This window comes from Oncorhynchus kisutch, linkage group LG26 (genome assembly GCF_002021735.2).
Source record: "Oncorhynchus kisutch isolate 150728-3 linkage group LG26, Okis_V2, whole genome shotgun sequence".
Classification (NCBI taxonomy): Eukaryota; Metazoa; Chordata; class Actinopteri; order Salmoniformes; family Salmonidae; genus Oncorhynchus; species Oncorhynchus kisutch.
Genome location: NC_034199.2, coordinates 28,349,168 through 28,369,893, shown reverse-complemented (window position 1 = coordinate 28,369,893; position 20,726 = coordinate 28,349,168). Strand labels below are relative to the sequence as shown.

The 20,726-nt window shown below is 45.0% G+C and overlaps 1 protein-coding gene across 2 annotated transcripts in view; it reads right to left on the bottom strand.

Moving 5' to 3' along the window:
* Positions 1-20,726, bottom strand: part of LOC109877800 (ephrin type-A receptor 6-like) — a 204,830-nt gene that overhangs the window by 56,973 nt on the left and 127,131 nt on the right. For both annotated transcript variants that reach the window (XM_031805585.1, XM_031805584.1), the window contains exon 7: positions 18,602-18,937. In XM_031805585.1, coding sequence (XP_031661445.1) covers positions 18,602-18,937 — 336 coding nt within the window. The remainder of the gene's footprint in view (positions 1-18,601; positions 18,938-20,726) is intronic.

Sequence of the window (20,726 nt, the reverse complement as noted above, 5' to 3'; positions counted from 1 at the left end):
CTGGCCGTCCCTCTAAACTTTCAGCTCATACAAGGAGAAGACTGATCAGAGATGCAGCCAAGAGGCCCATGATCACTCTGGATGAACTGCAGAGATCTACAGCTGAGGTGGGAGACTCTGTCCATAGGACAACAATCAGTCGTATATTGCACAAATCTGGCCTTTATGGAAGAGTGGCAAGAAGAAAGCCATTTCTTAAAGATATCCATAAAAAGTGTCATTTAAAGTTTGCCACAAGCCACCTGGGAGACACACCAAACATGTGGAAGAAGGTGCTCTAGTCAGATGAAACCAACATTTAACTTTTTGGCAACAATGCAAAACGTTATGTTTGGCGTAAAAGCAACACAGCTCATCACCCTGAACACACCATCCCCACTGTCAAACATGGTGGTGGCAGAATCATGGTTTGGGCCTGCTTTTCTTCAGCAGGGACAGGGAAGATGGTTAAAATTGATGGGAAGATGGATGGAGCCAAATACAGGACCATTCTGGAAGAAAACCTGATGGAGTCTGCAAAAGACCTTCGACTGGGACGGAGATTTGTCTTCCAACAAGACAATGATCCAAAACATAAAGCAAAATCTACAATGGAATCGTTGAAAAATAAACATATCCAGGTGTTAGAATGGCCAAGTCAAAGTCCAGACCTGAATCCAATCGAGAATCTGTGGAAAGAACTGAAAACTGCTGTTCACAAATGCTCTCTATCCAACCTCACTGAGCTCGAGCTGTTTTGCAAGGAGGAATGGGAAAAAATGTCAGTCTCTCGATGTGCAAAACTGATAGAGACATACCCCAAGCGACTTACAGCTGTAATCGCAGCAAAAGGTGGCGCTACAAATTATTAACTTAAGGGGGCTGAATCATTTTGCACGCCCAATTTTTCAGTTTTTGTTAAAAAAGAAAAGAAAGAAATATCTAATAAATGTCGTTCCACTTCATGATTGTGTCCCATTTGTTGTTGATTCTTCACAAAAAAATACAGTTTTATATCTTTATGTTTGAAGCCTGAAATGTGGCAAAAGGTCGCAAAGTTCAAGGGGGCAGAATACTTTTGCAAGGCACTGTATATATATACACATGTCCCACATAATTATAAACACAATACCCCAGGTTTTTCGAAATGTTTGCTAATTTATAAAAATAGATAAATAAAATATTACATTTACATATTATTATTACATTTGAGTTTTTATCAGGATTTTGGAAATTATTTTGCGACCCCATTTTCACATCAGGTGACCCAACATGGGGTAGCGACCCCTAGTTTGGGAACTGTTGTGTTAGTGGGTTCAGTATGTGTTTTTGTGCAAGGGTGCACACACAGCATTTTGACTGCATTCTCCTAGCCATACACAAAGGACTTACACTGAGACAGCCACACAGTCATTCTAATATCTACACATACAGTGTTAGTGTAATGGATGAACACAGCTAGGAGGGGTACTCTAGTTCACATGCTGCACTGCAAGATCTTGGGAAGTTATCTAGGTTACATCAATAAATGAATGTTTGAAAGCTAGCCTATTTTCTGGGTGTGAATCCTCCTCTCATCAACTTGCAGCATCTCTCACCAGACCTTTTTGGCAAAGCACAGCAGTTTAGATCCCAAATTACTTTCTGCCTGGGTGCAGGAACTCTGACTTCATCGCATCTGGGTTCCAAAACACATCCTGATTTTGGGAAGGGGAACCCTCTGTTTCAGGTAACCTCCTCGGGAACAGGAAAGAGCATGCTGCTGTTCATTCAAATGTTGGGGGTGTTCTACCTTAGATAGCTTCTCCCAAACAAGACCGGTTCGCCTGTGCACCACACACACACACACACACACACACACACACACACACACACACACACACACACACACGCACACACGCACACACGCACACACGCACACACACGCACACACGCACACACACACAGGATGTGCCATTGAAGAGAGTTAACCAGATCTCTGCTATAACCTTGAGTTCTCCTTGGTTCTCCAACTCTATTAAAAGAAGCCCCTGACATCTCACCTAGCCAAACACACCTTTCCCTCCGCTATTTGAAAATCAGCTTTCAAAGCCAAGGCATGATTAGAAGGTGGAGTGGGCAAACATCAAGGAAGGCTACAGGTCCATAAAGGTAGCAGCCCACCTTTTTAAAAAGAGTTCAATTGAATTCTAAACTAATTTGTATTATTTAGAAGAAGCAGATGTCTTCAATGACCTAAATAAAAAAATTGTCTAAAAAATATGCACGACATATGAGTGAAGAGCAAAAGTGACATATGAGTGAAGGGCAAAAGTGACATATGAGTGAAGAGCAAAAGTGACATATGAGTGAAGGGCAAAAGTGACATATGAGTGAAGAGCAAAAGTGACATATGAGTGAAGGGCAAAAGTGACATATGAGTGAAGAGCAAAAGTGACATATGAGTGAAGGGCAAAAGTGACATATGAGTGAAGGGCAAAAGTGACATATGAGTGAAGAGCAAAAGTGACATATGAGTGAAGAGCAAAAGTGACATATGAGTGAAGAGCAAAAGTGACATATGAGTGAAGAGCAAAAGTGACATATGAGTGAAGAGCAAAAGTGACATATGAGTGAAGGGCAAAAGTGACATATGAGTGAAGAGCAAAAGTGACATATGAGTGAAGGGCAAAAGTGACATATGAGTGAAGAGCAAAAGTGACATATGAGTGAAGGGCAAAAGTGACATATGAGTGAAGAGCAAAAGTGACATATGAGTGAAGGGCAAAAGTGACATATGAGTGAAGGGCAAAAGTGACATATGAGTGAAGAGCAAAAGTGACATATGAGTGAAGAGCAAAAGTGACATATGAGTGAAGAGCAAAAGTGACATATGAGTGAAGAGCAAAAGTGACATATGAGTGAAGGGCAAAAGTGACATATGAGTGAAGAGCAAAAGTGACATATGAGTGAAGGGCAAAAGTGACATATGAGTGAAGGGCAAAAGTGACATATGAGTGAAGAGCAAAAGTGACATATGAGTGAAGAGCAAAAGTGACATATGAGTGAAGGGCAAAAGTGACATATGAGTGAAGGGCAAAAGTGACATATGAGTGAAGAGCAAAAGTGACATATGAGTGAAGAGCAAAAGTGACATATGAGTGAAGGGCAAAAGTGACATATGAGTGAAGGGCAAAAGTGACATATGAGTGAAGGGCAAAAGTGACATATGAGTGAAGGGCAAAAGTGACATATGAGTGAAGGGCAAAAGTGACATATGAGTGAAGGGCAAAAGTGACATATGAGTGAAGGGCAAAAGTGACATATGAGTGAAGGGCAAAAGTGACATATGAGTGAAGGGCAAAAGTGACATATGAGTGAAGGGCAAAAGTGACATATGAGTGAAGGGCAAAAGTGACATATGAGTGAAGGGCAAAAGTGACATATGAGTGAAGGGCAAAAGTGACATATGAGTGAAGGGCAAAAGTGACATATGAGTGAAGGGCAAAAGTGACATATGAGTGAAGGGCAAAAGTGACATATGAGTGAAGGGCAAAAGTGACATATGAGTGAAGGGCAAAAGTGACATATGAGTGAAGGGCAAAAGTGACATATGAGTGAAGGGCAAAAGTGACATATGAGTGAAGGGCAAAAGTGACATATGAGTGAAAGGCAAAAGTGACATATGAGTGAAAGGGCAAAAGTGACATATGAGTGAAGGGCAAAAGTGACAGTGACACATGAGTGAAGGGCAAAAGTGACACATGAGTGAAGGGCAAAAGTGACATATGAGTGAAGAGCAAAAGTGACATATGAGTGAAGGGCAAAAGTGACATATGAGTGAAGAGCAAAAGTGACATATGAGTGAAGAGCAAAAGTGACATATGAGTGAAGAGCAAAAGTGACATATGAGTGAAGAGCAAAAGTGACATGAGTGAAGAGCAAAAGTGACATATGAGTGAAGAGCAAAAGTGACATATGAGTGAAGAGCAAAAGTGACATATGAGTGAAGAGCAAAAGTGACATGAGTGAAGTGCAAAAGTGACATATGAGTGAAGTGCAAAAGTGACATATGAGTGAAGTGCAAAAGTGACATATGAGTGAAGAGCAAAAGTGACATATGAGTGAAGAGCAAAAGTGACATATGAGTGAAGGGCAAAAGTGACATATGAGTGAAGGGCAAAAGTGACACATGAGTGAAGGGCAAAAGTGACATATGAGTGAAGAGCAAAAGTGACATATGAGTGAAGGGCAAAAGTGACATATGAGTGAAGAGCAAAGTGACATATGAGTGAAGAGCAAAAGTGACATATGAGTGAAGAGCAAAAGTGACATATGAGTGAAGAGCAAAAGTGACATATGAGTGAAGAGCAAAAGTGACATATGAGTGAAGAGCAAAAGTGACATATGAGTGAAGAGCAAAAGTGACATATGAGTGAAGAGCAAAAGTGACATGAGTGAAGTGCAAAAGTGACATATGAGTGAAGAGCAAAAGTGACATATGAGTGAAGAGCAAAAGTGACATATGAGTGAAGAGCAAAAGTGACATATGAGTGAAGAGCAAAAGTGACATATGAGTGAAGTGCAAAAGTGACATATGAGTGAAGTGCAAAAGTGACATATGAGTGAAGAGCAAAAGTGACATATGAGTGAAGGGCAAAAGTGACATATGAGTGAAGAGCAAAAGTGACATATGAGTGAAGTGCAAAAGTGACATGAGTGAAGTGCAAAAGTGACATATGAGTGAAGAGCAAAAGTGACATATGAGTGAAGGGCAAAAGTGACATATGAGTGAAGGGCAAAAGGGACATATGAGTGAAGGGCAAAAGTGACATATGAGTGAAGGCCAATAGTGACATATGAGTGAAGGGCAAAAGTGACATATGAGCACACAGCGTAGTTTGGAGAGTCTCCTATTGTTACCTCAGTGGTTCAGACACCAATTGGACTGCTGTGCCTCTGTCCTAAAACCCTCAGCCTCACTCACCCCCTCCACTCCCCCATTCTCACTTTCCCCCTCTCTCTCCCTTGCTCTCTCACTCCCCCACTTCTCCTCTCACCTCTGGTCTTCTCAGTGTTCTACTTCAAAGCTCAGTTGTAATTACATTGTGGAGGAACAGAACAGAGAGAGGCCAGCCCAGCCAGTCATATCATACATCTACTAGACTAGAGAGTAGAGGCTTCAAAGCTGCCCTGCTCCATCCTCTTCTCTAGGCCCTGGGATGAGGCTAGCTATAGGGGTCAGAGAAGCATACCATCCCCTTACCTCTAACCACCCTCAGTTTTGAGAGCAACAGCAGTCAGATCAACTCTACACACACTTGTGCGTACCACCCCAGTGCAGGGCTTTGTTCTCTCTGAGGGGATCTGAGGGTTGGGGTCGAGAGGTCAAGACACACATGGTGAAGCCAGAGGATCTCCACACGCCTGCAGACAGACAGGCCGACACGTCTACCTTTCATCATTACTAAATGGACAACATGTCAGTCACTGATCTGTTGTAGAACGATCAGAAGTCAATGTTGTACATGACTTTACTATGGCTGGGGGTGTGAGAGTTAGGATTTCTGGAACAGAGAAAGAGATACTGGTTGGTTTATAATGGGACCATTCACCTATGTCTGGCCACAAACGTGATTTTATCCACTAACCTAAACCCTGACCCTAACCTCACCTCTATCCCTGACCTTATATTTTTCTAAATATATATTTTCTCAAAGAACATAGTACTTTCTCTTCACAGTTTTGGTGTCACTGTGTGTTTGATACAGTGTGTTCAAATCATTTCTGTCCTACACACAGAACAGTGTGTGTCGTCCATACAGTTTCTCACATGGACTTAGACTAAAAGACTAAGACAGAGACAGCGGCGGCTCAGTATACTTATAAACAGACAGTAAATTGAGAGGAAACAGGTGAATTCTCCACTTCACCATTATCTACATGTCTCCTAGGTACAGGAGTAAATACACTCAATGGAAACCAGTTCTAAGACTGAGCAAGAGAGTGGAAAGAGATCCTATTTAACCAATCGTATCTTTCCATTGTCTTTCTCCCTTTTATTTCCCACTCTCCTCTCTGCTCCCCCTGTCCCTTCTCTCTCCACATCCTCTCCTTTTCAGCTGCTACTGTTATTGTGTGTGCAGCTGGTGATAGGGTATAGATGAGAGAGGGGGAGAGAGAGAGAGAGGGAGAGAGAGAGGGAGGGAGAGAGAGAGAGAGGGAGAGAGGGAGGGAGAGAGAGTGAGAAAGAGAGGGAGAGAGAGACAGAGGGTGACAGACAGAGGGAGGGAGAGAGACAGAGGGAGAGAGAGAGACAGAGAGAGAGGGAGAGAGAGAGACAGAGGGAGGGAGGGAGACAGAGGGAGGGCGGGAGAGAGAGACAGAGGGAGGGAGGGAGAGAGAGACAGGGAGGGAAAGAGAGAGAGAGACAGAGAGAGGGAGAGAGAGAGACAGAGGGAGGGAGGGAGAGACAGGGAGGGAGAGACAGGGAGGGAAAGAGAGAGAGAGACAGGGAGGGAAAGAGAGAGAGAGACAGGGAGGGAAAGAGAGAGAGAGACAGAAAGAGAGATTTATTATTTCTGTCTGCCCAGACCCAGACACACACCATGATGAAGCCCCATCTGAGAACACATTATTATAACACATTACCGGCAATACAGAACAACACAGACTGTTCTGATCATAGTTCATTCTGATGGACCGAAGAGCGTCCCAGCATTATTCACTATCCAGTACAGTACCACTGACTATATCCCAGTCACATGCAGCATTGATATGTGAAGGATGTGGATAACGTTCTGCTAGGTGAGGTACTACTTCAGTACAAGAGGCAGGTTCTTTCATCCAGCCGAGCCATGGATCTGAGCTGTAGGTCTTGAGTGTTAAATGGCGTGTGTTGGTATTGTGTTTATGCATGCATGTTATCTGTTCTGAGTTTTAAAACTTGACTATTTAGTAATCAATTACAAGAGTTCTGCATTCTCATTAAGTTGGAGACTTTAACTGCAAGGAGAATTTGGACAGTAGAGTGCTAAATTAATACAACCATCCCTATCTCTTTATAGCCACAGGACTAACAATTATGGGTGTAATTAATTTGTATTGCCTATCACAACATGTGGCGAGTTTTATTCCATTGCAACGAAGACTGATAAACCAAAAAAAGACATTCAATCAAAACAAGGGTTTAAGAAAAGATGTAATGCCTTGTTAAAGTAAAAACACACAAACGGCCAACAATAAATGTCTCTGTCTTAGTCGCTGTCTTAGTGTTCTGTATACAGTATGTCATTGGTCTTTCTTCATCTGGTGAAAAACGGCCCTAATAAATCACATATTTATCTCAAATATAATGACATGCACTGACACTATCTACTATGACAAACACACACCATTAAAACATGGATGTGTCCTGAGAGGGGGGAAGAGAAAGAAAGGAGAGAGAGAGAGAGAGAGAGAGAGAGAGAGAGAGAGAGAGAGAGAGAGAGAGAGAGAGAGAGAGAGAGAGAGAGAGAGAGAGAGAGAGAGAGAGAGAGAGAGAGAGAGAGAGAGAGAGAGAGAGAGAAAGCAGGAGAGCGAGAGAGAGAGAGAGCAGAAGGAGAGAGGGAGAGAGAGAGAGCAGAAGGAGAGAGGGGAGAGAGAGAGAGCAGAAGGAGAGAGGGAGAGAGAGAGAGCAGAAGGAGAGAGGGAGAGAGAGAGCAGAAGGAGAGAGGGAGAGAGAGAAAGCAGAAGGAGAGCGAGAGAGAGAAAGCAGAAGGAGAGAGGGAGAGAGAGAGAGCAGAATGAGAGAGGGAGAGAGAGAGAGCAGAAGGAGAGAGGGAGAGAGAGAAGCAGAAGGAGAGCGAGAGAGAGAGAAAGCAGAAGGAGAGAGGGAGAGAGAGAGAGCAGAAGGAGAGAGGGAGAGAGAGAAAGCAGAAGGAGAGCGAGAGAGAGAGAGAGCAGAAGGAGAGAGGGAGAGAGAGAGCAGAAGGAGAGAGAGAGAGAGCGCAGAAGGAGAGAGAGAGAGAGAAAGCAGAAGGAGAGAGAGAGAGAGAAAGCAGAAGGAGAGAGAGAGAGAGAAAGCAGAAGGAGAGAGAGAGAAAGCAGAAGGAGAGAGAGAGAGAAGCAGAAGAGAGAGAGAGAGAAAGCAGAAGGAGAGAGAGAGAAAGCAGAAGGAGAGAGAGAGAGAAAGCAGAAGGAGGAGAGAGAGAAAGCAGAAGGAGAGGGATAGAGAAAGCAGAAGGAGAGAGAGATAGAGAAAGCAGAAGGAGAGAGAGATAGAGAAAGCAGAAGGAGAGAAAGATAGAGAAGCAGAAGGAGAGAGAGAGAGAAAGCAGAAGGAGAGAGAGAGAGAGAAAGCAGAAGGAGAGAGAGAGAAAGCAGAAGGAGAGAGAGAGAGAAAGCAGAAGGAGAGAGAGATAGAGAAAGCAGAAGGAGAGAGAGATAGAGAAAGCAGAAGGAGAGAGAGATAGAGAAAGCAGAAGGAGAGAGAGAGAGAAAGCAGAAGGAGAGAGAGAGAGAAGCAGAAGGAGAGAGAGAGAGAGAGAAAGCAGAAGGAAGAGAGGAGAGAGAGAGAGAAAGCAGAAGGAGAGAGAGAAAGCAGAAGGAGAGAGAGAGAGAAAGCTGAAGGAGAGAGGAGAGAGAAAGCAGAAGGAGAGAGAGAGAAAGCAGAAGGAGAGAGAGAGAAAGCAGAAGGAGAGAGAGATAGAGAAAGCAGAAGGAGAGAGAGATAGAGAAAGCAGAAGGAGAGAGAAGCAGAGAGATAGAGAAAGCAGAAGGAGAGAAAGCAGAGGAGAGAAGAGAACGCAGAGGAGAGAGAGATAGAAGCAGAAGGGGAGAGAGGGAGAAAGCAGAAGGAGCGCGAGAGAGAAAGCAAAAAGAGAGAGAGATAAAGCAGAAGGAGAGAGAGAGAAAGCAGAAGGAGAGAGAGATAGAAAGCAGAAGGAGAGAGAGATAAAGCAGAAGGAGAGAGAACGCAGAAGGAGAGAAAGAGAGATAGAAAGCAGAAGGAGAGAGAGATAAAGCAGAAGGAGAGAGAGAGAAAGCAGAAGGAGAGAAAGAGAGATAGAAAGCAGGAGAGAGAGCGTGAGAAAACAGAGGCATTACTAGGATAAATACTCTGATAAATCAGTACAGAGATGTGCGAGCTGTCAAATGCATTTATCCGATCCTATTGCCGCTGCGTACCTCCCTGTACAGGGGCTATAAAGAAGACAAGTGTGTGTGTGTCAGTGATGATGAAGATGACCCTGGCTGTGAAAGGTCGTACGGACATCCCTATGAGCCTTGTCCCGCACGCGCGCGCACGCACACACACACACACGTAATAGAGGTGGTTACAGGGCTGTGGTGGGGTGGTGGTGCCAAGGGCTCTCTGTAAGCCACAGCAGTATAAATCACAGGCTAATAACAGAGCACTGAGTTGGCCTGTATTTACTACCACTCTCCCTCCTGCAAGGCCACACTCCTGCCCTACAGCACACCACACTACACTACCTGCCTGTGGTCACATAGTACACACCATTTACAAACACATCCCTCACCTTTATTAAACACTCAACATGAACCAGGTACGGTGTATATGGCCTAATGCATGCACCTGCCATAGGTACTGGAGATTAGACTACTGGTACAGGAGAGAAGAGGAAGGAGAGGAAGGAGGGGAAAGGGAGGAGAGGAGAGGAGGGGAAAGGGAGGAGAGGAGAGGAGAGGAAGGGAAAGGGAGGAGAGGAGAGCAAGGAGAGGAGAGGAGAGGAGAGGAGGGAGAGGAGATTAGACTACTGGTACAGGAGAGAAGAGGAGAGGAGAGGAGAGGAGAGGAGAGGAGAGGAGAGGAGAGGAGAGGAGAGGAGAGGAGAGGAGAGGAGAGGAGAGGAGAGGAGAGGAGAGGAGAGGAGAGGAGAGGAAGGGAGGAGAGGAGAGCAAGGAGAGGAGAGGAGATTAGACTACTGGTACAGGAGAGAAGAGGAAGGAGAGGAAGGAGGGGAAAGGGAGGAGAGGAGAGGAGGGGAAAGAAGAGGAAGGAGAGGAAAGGAGAGGAGAGGAGAGGAAAGGAGATGAGAGGAAGGAGGGGAAAGGGAGGAGAGGAGAGGAAGGAGAAGAAAGGGAGGAGAGGAGAGGTCGGAGAGGAAGGAAGGAGAATGGAGGAGAGGAGGGAGAGGAGATTAGACTACTGGTACAGGAGAGAAGAGGAAGGAGAGGAGAGGAGAGGAGAGGAGAGGAGAGGAGAGGAGAGGAGAGGAGAGGAGAGGAGAGGAGAGGAGAGGAGAGGAGACGAAGGGAGGAGAGGAGAGCAAGGAGAGGAGAGGAGATTAGACTACTGGTACAGGAGAGAAGAGGAAGGAGAGGAAGGAGGGGAAAGGGAGGAGAGGAGAGGAGAGGAGGGGAAAGAAGAGGAAGGAGAGGAAAGGAGAGGAGAGGAAAGGAGATGAGAGGAAGGAGGGGAAAGGGAGGAGAGGAGAGGAAGGAGAAGAAAGGGAGGAGAGGAGAGGTCGGAGAGGAAGGAAGGAGAATGGAGGAGAGGAGAGGAAGGAGAGGAAGGAGAGGAGGAGGGGAAAGGGAGGAGAGAAGAGGAAGGAGAAGAGAGGAAAGGAAGGAGAGAAGAGGAAGGAGAGGTAGGAGGGGAAAGGGGGGAGAGAACAGGAGAGGAGAGGAAAGGAAGGAGAGGAGAGGAAGGAGAGAAGAGGAAGGAGAGGAGAGGAAGGAGAGAAGAGGAAGGAGAGGAAGGAGAGAAGAGGAAGGAGAGGAAAGGAAGGAGAGGAGAGGAAGGAGAGGAGAGGAAGGAGAGGAGAGAAGAAGAAGGAGAGGAGAGAAGAGGAAGGAGAGGAAAGGAGAGGAGAGGAGAGGAAAGGAAAGGAGAGGAGATGAGAGGAAAGGGAGGAGAGGAGAGGAAGGAGGGGAAAGGGAGGAGAGAAGAGGAAGGAGAGAAGAGGAAGGAGAGAAGAGGAAGGAGAGGAAAGGAAGGAGAGGAAAGGAAGGAGAGAAGAGGAAGGAGAGGAAAGGAAGGTGAGGAGAGGAGAGGAAAGGAAGGAGAGAAGAGGAAGGAGAGGAGAGGAAGGAGAGAAGAGGAAGGAGTGGAGAGGAAGGAGAGAAGAGGAAGGAGAGGAAAGGAAGGTGAGGAGAGGAGAGGAAAGGGAGGAGGGGAGAGGGATGAGAGGAGAGAAAAGGGAGGAAAGGAAAGGGATGTGAGGAGTGGAAAGGGATGAGAGGTGAGGAATGGGAGGAAAGTTGAGGAAGAGGAGGAGAAACGATAAGTCTAATATAGTTTAAAGACACAGACAACTAGCCTGAGCCAGAGTCATTATCAGTGAATGAGCAGACCTCTAGCAACTACTGAAAGGTTACCATGTAGCGTGTTTGATATTAACATGCCACAACACTTGATCTCCTCTTTAACTGGGAGAGGACATGATTAAAGTGAAGTTCCTTCAGCATGGTGCTACTAAGATATTCCTACTGGAGAAGAGCAGTCTCTCTCTCTCTCTCTCTCTCTCTCTCTCTCTCTCTCCCTCTCCCTCTCCCTCTCCCTCTCCCTCTCCCTCTCCCTCTCCCTCCCTCTCTGATTGCTTTGGTGAAACACACGATTAGCCAGCTGCTTCCCCTGATTAAAGAAACTCCCCTGTTTCTAGGGCATCTCCTCATGCTCCTCCTTCCTCTAGCCCTCTCTCCACTCCTCCATCTGTCTCCTCCTTTCACAAGTCTTCCTCTCCATCTACCTCTGTCTTCCCCTCTCCACCCTCCTTTACCTCGCCCACATACTTTCATTTCCTGTCTACTCCCTTTTGCCCTCTCTCTCCCTGTCCTTCAATCTGTCTCTCTCACTCTCTCTCACCTCTCCAGACGTTTATATCATCCCTCCTTCGTTCTCACTTTCTCTCTCTTGGGTTTAGTCTTTCACTTCACTTCTCCCAACATTCAATTAACTTTCCACTTCCTCTCCACCGCAACTCCCCCGACGCGTCAATCACACTCTGCTGCCGTGGCGACTGACAGCTGGCCCCCACCCTTCCTCCCAGCGGTGTCCCGTGTTCCACCAGGCATGACCCAGTCACCTGGTAGGGGGCTCCCACAGGCCTCTGGGATACCTGGTGGGGCAGGGCGGCCATACTGCCTGGGCTCAGGGAGGACATGCGAGGTTAACTGTTCATAGCAACTCCTGTTCATCGTGAGGAACTGTGTGTGGATGCTTTTGTGCTTTTGAGTCTCCAACCAGTATTGCAGAGGTGGTCTCATCAAAACCAGCTCTCCTTCAAAATACATCACCACATTGACAAAACACAGAGGCAAAGCTGCACGTCTTCGATGGAAGCAGTGGTGGGAAAGGGTCATACTTGATGGAAGCAGTGGTGGGAAAGGGTCATACTTGATGGAAGCAGTGGTGGGAAAGGGTCATACTTGATGGAAGCAGTGGTGGGAAAGGGTCATACTTGATGGAAGCAGCGGTGGGAAAGGGTCATACTTGATGGAAGCAGTGGTGGGAAAGGGTCATACTTGATGGAAGCAGTGGTGGGAAAGGGTCATACTTGATGGAAGCAGTGGTGGGAAAGGGTCATACTTGATGGAAGCAGTGGTGGGAAAGGGTCATACTTGATGGGAGCAGTGGTGGGAAAGGGTCATACTTGATTAAAAGTAGATGCCTTAACAGAAAGTGACTCACGTAAAAGTCAAAGTCACCCAGTAAAATGACACTTGAGTAAAAGTCTAAAAGTATTTGATTTTAAATATACTTAAGTATCAAAAGTAAAAGTATAAATAATTTCAAATTCCGTTCCATTTTCTTGTTTTTTTAATTTACGGATAGTCAGGGGCATAATTTAGAAGTTAAGCATTTAGTGAGATCGTCAAATCAGAGGCAGTTGGGATGAGCAGGGATGTTCTCTTGATAAGTGTGTGAATTGGACCATTTCCTGTCCTGTTAAACATTCAGAATGTAACTAGTACTTTCGGCTGTCAGGGAAAATGTATGGAGTTAAACGTACATGATTTACTTTAGGAATGTAGTGAAGTAAAAGCAGTCAAAAATATAAATAGTAAAGTACGGAACTACCCAAGTTGTACTTGAAAGTATTTTTACTTAAGTACTTCACACCACTGAATGGTAGTTTGGTGTCAAATAAAAGCACAATAAAACCTATTGAGTGTTCACTGTGTGATATTTTCAGGATTCACCACGGTATAAAAGACCTGTCATGTTCTCCATTTCTTATGGTGTGTATCTCTGTGTGTGTGTGTCAGTGTGAGCTGTAGCGATCCTCTGAGTCCTTACAGAGATAGTAAAATAGTCAATCAGACAGATAGGGGCAGAGCCAGGCTCCTGGTAGCAGCCTGTTAATCCACATCATTTCCCCAGACTCTTCTCTTCTTCTCCAAATGTGATGGGATTTACTCAGGGCCAAGGCACCCCACTGGTAATCCCTATTCCTTAGAAATCTCCACACACTGTGGGTGGATGTGTGTGAGAGCGGGAGAGAGAGAGAAATGGAAAGTAGAGATTGTGAGAGGGACAGACTGTGTGCCAGATAAAAGGAAGACTAAGAGGAAGAGATTGAGAGTGTGAGAGGGACAGACTGTGTGCCAGAGAGAAGGAAGACTAAGAGGAAGAGATTGAGAGTGTGAGAGGGACAGACTGTGTGTCAGATAGAATACTAAGAGGAAGAGATTGAGAGTGTGAGAGGGACAGACTGTGTGTCAGATAGAAGGAAGACTAAGAGGAAGAGATTCAGAGTGTGAGAGGGACAGACTGTGTGTCAGATAGAAGACTAAGAGGAAGAGATTGAGAGTGTGAGAGGGACAGACTGTGTGTCAGATAGAAGGAAGACTAAGAGGAAGAGATTGAGAGTGTGAGAGGGACAGACTGTGTGTCAGAGAGAAGACTAAGAGGAAGAGATTGAGAGTGTGAGAGGGACATACTGTGTGTCAGAGAGAAGACTAATAGGAAGAGATTGAGAGTGTGAGAGGGACAGACTGTGTGTCAGATAGAATACTAAGAGGAAGATATTGAGAGTGTGAGAGGGACAGACTGTCAGATAGAAGACTAAGAGGAAGATATTGAGAGTGTGAGAGGGACAGACTGTGTGTCAGATAGAAGACTAAGAGGAAGAGATTGAGAGTGTGAGAGGGACAGACTGTGTGTCAGATAGAAGACTAAGAGGAAGAGATTGAGAGTGTGAGAGGGACAGACTGTGTGTCAGATAGAAGGAAGACTAAGAGGAAGAGATTGAGAGTGTGAGAGGGACAGACTGTGTGTCAGATAGAAGACTAAGAGGAAGAGATTGAGAGTGTGAGAGGGACAGACTGTGTGCCAGAGAGAAGACTAAGAGGAAGAGATTGAGAGTGTGAGAGGGACAGACTGTGTGTCAGAGAGAAGGAAGACTAAGAGGAAGAGATTGAGAGTGTGAGAGGGACAGACTGTGTGTCAGATAGAAGGAAGACTAAGAGGAAGAGATTGAGAGTGTGAGAGGGACAGACTGTGTGTCAGAGAGAAGACTAAGAGGAAGAGATTGAGAGTGTGAGAGGGACAGACTGTGTGTCAGATAGAAGACTAAGAGGAAGATATTGAGAGTGTGAGAGGGACAGACTGTGTGTCAGATAGAAGGAAGACTAAGAGGAAGAGATTGAGAGTGTGAGAGGGACAGACTGTGTGCCAGAGAGAAGGAAGACTAAGAGGAAGAGATTGAGAGTGTGAGAGGGACAGACTGTGTGTCAGAGAGAAGACTAAGAGGAAGAGATTGAGAGTGTGAGAGGGACAGACTGTGTGTCAGATAGAAGAAAGACTAAGAGGAAGAGATTGAGAGTGTGAGAGGGACAGACTGTGTGTCAGATAGAAGGAAGACTAAGAGGAAGAGATAGAAAGTGTGTTTACACAAATGATGCAACAAAAACGAAGAAAACTCCAGGCCCTATCTGCAAGGTAAAAGTGAGATGAGAGTGACGTCTGAAGATGAAAGCTATACTAAAGGTAACCGTGCTTCTGCACTGAGCTAGCCTGCTACAGTAGTCTGCTTGTCAGATAAAAGCCAGCCTGCCTGTGTCTGGTAATGAAATGACAGAGGGGATATTACCCAGAATGACCTGCAGGACTGTCTGTCTGTGGACGCCACTGTGTCCTGTGTGTAATAGAATAATAGATTACATCTAGCAGACACATTCACACACCCTCAAGGACACACAGAGAGAGAGAGAGAGAGAGAGAGAGAGAGAGAGAGAGAGAGAGAGAGAGAGAGAGGAGAGAGAGAGAGAGAGAGAGAGAGAGAGAGATAAAACACAGTTAGCTAATGATTTACTATTATGTCTTGATTGTTTTTAGGATTTTTTTCCCTATTTTTGTGCAATGCAGAGAGTACCTGAAGAAGATTTATCATCTTAATTACCATAGTGAATTATTGTAATGTATGTTCGTGTCAATTAATCCCATAAGGGTCGGGTTGCCAATTGGCGATTAGACACGAAAATACAATTTTATTCATTAAAAAATGTAATTCCTACAGATGAGAATAGTGACGCACCGACATTACATGTACCGACATCCATGAGCTATCTAGCTTTTTTTATGACCAGCACAATAGGTGCGCGAGACAACTTTACCAGCATCATAGCATATATATCGATGAATCGCTGTGACATATGAAATACGAGTGAGTGTAATCAATGTGTAATAACTACGTAAAAAAATGTATGAACACGTTCAATTATTATGTGACGTGCAGCCATATTCAGGTCCTGATTGGTCAACCAGCTTATTTGACACGTCAAATAGTGTTATTTGACACGTAGTTATTACACAATTATACAGAACCCAAACCGGCTGCACCCGTGCGCTATCGTGCATGAATGTATTTTGTCCCCCTACACCAAACGCAGGTTAAAATATCAAAACAAACTCTGAACCAATGACATTAATTTGGGGACAGGTCGAAAAGCATTAAACATGTATGGCAATTTAGCTAGTTAGCTTGCACATGCTAGCTAATTTGTCCTATTTAGCTAGTTGCTAGCTAATTTGTCCTATTTAGCTAGTTGCTGTTGCTAGCTAATTTGTCCTATTTAGCTAGTTGCTAGCTAATTTGTCCTATTTAGCTAGTTGCTGTTGCTAGCTAATTTGTCCTATTTAGCTAGCTTGCTGTTGCTAGCTAATCTGTCCTATTTAGCTAGTTGCTGTTGCTAGCTAATTTGTCCTATTTAGCTAGTTGCTAGCTAATTTGTCCTATTTAGCTATCTTGCTGTTGCTAGCTAATCTGTCCTATTTAGCTAGCTTGCTGTTGCTAGCTAATCTGTCCTGGGATAGAAACATTGAGTTGTTATTTTACCTGAAATGCACAAGGTCCTCTACTCCAACAATTAATCCACACATAAAACGGTCAACCGAATCATTTCTAGTCATCTCTCCTCCTTCCAGGCTTTTCCTTCTTTGAACTTATATGGTGATTGGCATCTAAACTTTCATAGCATTACCACGACAACCGGCAAAACAGTTAATCTTTCTACCTGCTTCTATAAACCAATGAGGAGATGGGAGAGGCAGGACTTTCAGTGCGATCTGCGTCAGAAATAGAAAGGAGCTCTATTTTATCCCTTGGCATCGCAGACGCTCGTTGGCGCGCGCGAGCAGTGTGGGTGCAATAATTGAATAACATGGATTTCTAAATTTCTTTTGAGACGCTCGCACACGCGTCCGGTCTGGTCAGCATGTCCCTCGTATTTCACGTCACAACAATTAATCGATACGTATGTTATGATCGCACACCTATTGTGCTGGTCATAAAAAAAGCTAGCTCATGGATGCAAACAATGTTCTTCTCCAAAAACATAGCAACACGACATCTGTTTTAGCAGCTAGCAACATCTGAAAAATAGCGCACTTGGTAGTGTGTACCGGTGCTCAACCAGTCGGCGAAAGCCAACATCACCCACGACAGAGAACGGTTGATCGTCAAGGGCAATGAATCCCATTATCTTGGCATGAATGGATTTCACCTTTGAGGCATCTCACAGAAATGGTCTTACTCTTTCAAATCACTGCTCGACTTGTTGACTGCTCGATCCACACAGCAGACATTGTGGGCTAGGTTAGGAATGCTGTGTTGCATGTGTAGGTCAAATTTTTTGTGGCATCATTACGTCATGTACCTACGCTATATAGGTATGCACGTCATGCACCTACGTTATATAGGTATGCACGTCATGTACCTACGTTATATAGGTATGCACGTCATGTACCTACGTTATATAGGTATGCACGTCATGTACCTACGTTATATTAGGTATGCACGTCATGTACCTACGTTATATAGGTATGCACGTCATGTACCTACGTTATATAGGTATGCACGTCATGTACCTACGTTATATAGGTATGCACGTCATGTACCTACGTTATATAGGTATGCACGTCAGCTTTGACATCGGTTTTTATCATCGGCGTTAAACTAGACATCGGGCTGATACAGATGTTGGCATTTTTAGCTAATATCGGCCGATTCAGATATGTTCACCGATATATCGTGCATCAGATGAGAACTATAGCCATTTTATCACGCAGAGGACATATTGTGCATAATGCTTTACAGAGAGACTGTACACTGTGCATTAAGAGTGTGTGTGACAGTGTGTGTACGCATGGGTGTGAGTGTACTCACCGCCCTGGTCGGTGGTGACTGTAATGGCGGCCGTGGCGCCACGGTTCAGGGGTTTAGGGGTTAGAGTAGGTTGTCCACCCACTCTGGCCAGAGTGCTTTGGTGATGACATTTCAATTATGTTATAAAATACATTTTACAAGGACAAATTATTATGTTCTGAATCATTCAGTGGGCTCTTTCTCTGACATATCATTAACATCATATCCACAAAGTTGGATTTGGTAACCTAAAACATCTGATAATACGCACCGAGCTCGGTTGACATAGCAGTGCAGGTAGCTCGTAACAACTTTTGCGGATTTACCGTTTTGTGGTTGTCGTCTTCAAAGTTGTTTCCGCGGGTTGCAAAAAGCTAAATTAGCATGACGCAGCTGAATGAAATGTAAAAGGCTTTGAAAATAAAAAGGTTGGTATACGCTCAGTGCTCTGTAGACGTTTCACAGAGATATGCTTGTTTTTGTGAGAATTCATATCAAAAGCGTACACTAAAATATGAAAATACTATGTCATGTGTCATAATCGATATCCATTTGACCTCTATATTGTTTTATGTCCCGCCGATTCAAAGAGAAAGATGAGTTCAATGGGGAAAGTGAGCCTTTTAGACAGTCAGTAGCCATTTCACAGTCAGACAGTTAGACAGACAGTCAGTAGCCAGTTCATTCTTGCACAGAATCCAGCCTAGCTAACACAATGCAATTTTCCAGATTTTTTACCACTTTTTTCTCTTGATTTAGTCACCCTAATTCTGGCCATCCTACAGGGGTAAAAACTCCAATCACATTTGAACTGATTATGCTAGAGACATGAGGTTTGGACCATTGGTTTTAGAGGATTAGACACAGAATTAACATATATTGGTAAAATATTCATTTTAATTGGACACCCTAGTCACAGGGTTTAAGGGTAAGAAGTCAGGGTCAGAGGTCAGTGTATAGGTGTACTCACCGCCCTGGTCGGTGGAGACAGTGATGTCTGACAGGTTCAGGGTTAAGGGGGTCAGAGGTCAGTGTATAGGTGTACTCACCGCCCTGGTCGGTGGAGACAGTAATGGCGGCCACAGATCTCGGGTAGTTAATCATCTTAGACACTCCATTCAGTGACTCAATCTCAAAGGTGTAGTTTGCGTGAGCAGAGAAGTCCATCACCGTTACCGTGGTGTTAGTCAGGCCCTGGGGGCGGGGCACAAAGCGAAGCTCTTCCCCACAAAGCTGGCATTGGTCGGGCTCTGGGCCGCATCGCTTACATAGCACGTTATAGGTCAGGTCCCTGCGACCACCCATGTCGCTGGGAGGAGACCACTCCAACTGTAGACAGGTGTCATTCAGGTTGAAGACCACGTTACGAGGAGGGGAGGGGGGACCTGGAATAGAGAGAGAGAGCTTTGTGTTGATTGATCATGTTTCTGCCTCAACATCTCTGTAGTTTGTGGTGGTATGAGTCCAAATAAAGAGTATAGCACACATTGAAAGGGAACAGGCAAATGTTATTGCACTTTAAGTGGAACAGACAGCGTTTTAACTACTTTGCAGATAAGAAACAAACAGACAGTCACATCAATCAAAAATATTAAATTCCCAGTTCATACTACAAAACTAACTTCATAAGAGGTTTAAAAAATGGGTTCTATTTGACTCAACATTCCATGACGTAGTCAGGCCCTGGATGGCGTAGCAGTAGGTCGTCCTGTCCTGTCGTGTCCCTGTATATAATCGTTTATTTTGCGTTTTTTACATATTTTCTCCACATATCTCTTTGAAAACATTTTGCTAAACCCTAAGCTTCCAAATACTCTCCTGCAACCCGACTCACCCAATGTAGCTATTTTTCCTAAAGTATTTATATTTACTTCGGGACCCCTCAACTGAAGCTAGCCAGCTAACCAGCGGGTATGCTAGCGGTCTCCAGCTAACCGGTCATCAGCTAACCTGTAGTTCGGAAAGCTCTCGCCTGTTCGTATAACGCGACTTTAACCAGAGCACAACGGACCTATTTATTTTTCATCCCCGGATTCCCACCGCAAACGGAACATCTTTCAGCTGGAATTTTCAGCAACTAGCTATCTAGCTAAACCGCAACCTCGGATTACTCCTGGCTAGCGTTTCCACCCACTTAGCTTGAAGCTAGCCCGGCCGTAGCACCTGTGTTACCACAGTAGCATACTCCTGAGCTACAATACCCGGGCCCACGACCGGTCTACCGATGTCATCGCATGAAGAGGAATAAACAGACTCACCCCATCGCGACGTCCCCCAAAGGCTAACTCTCTAGCCCTCGCTATCTCCCTGCTTGCTAATTCGGCCTGCTAACTGCTAGCTTGTCCAGCTCCGGCCCGCTAACTGCTACCTTGTCTAGCCCGGGCCTACAAACTGTTAGCTTGTTAGCAGAGGCCTGCTAACCGCCTGAATCGCCGCGTCTCAAACGCTCACCGGACCCATATTTACTTTCTATCTCTTTTGACTTTTAATTTGTTTATACCTTCCGGAAACCTGCCTCACCCAATGTGATACGGAATCGCTATTATTTTTTATTTATTTTTAGAACACACTCAAGAACCTCCAGAAGCTAACCAGCTAACTAGATACAAGCTATTTAGTCATTGTTAGTTTTTTTTTTACCTGGATAACACTCGCCAGGCCAGCTTCCCTGCCCCATCCACCGCTGCCCCCTGGACACTGATCTCTTGGCTACATAGCTGATGCACGCTGGACTGTCCATTAATCACGGTACTCCATTCTGCTTGTTTGTTCTATCTGTTGGCCCCGTTGCCTAGTCTACGCCATTTTACCTGCTGTTGTTGTGCTAGCTGATTAGCTGTTGTCTCACCTACTGTTTTAGCTAGCTTTCCCAATTCAACACCTGTGATTACTGTATGCCTCGCTGTATGTCTCTCTCAAATGTCAATATGCCTTGTATACTGTTGTTCAGGTTAGTTATCATTGTCTTAGTTCACAATGGAGCCCCTAGTTCCACTCTTCATGCCCCTGATAACTCCTTTGTCCCACCTCCCACACATGCGGTGACCTCACCCATTACCACCAGCATGTCCAGAGATACAACCTCCCTCATCATCACCCAGTGCCTGGGCTTACCTCCGCTGTACCCGCACCCCACCATACCCCTGTCTGCGCATTATGCCCTGAATATATTCT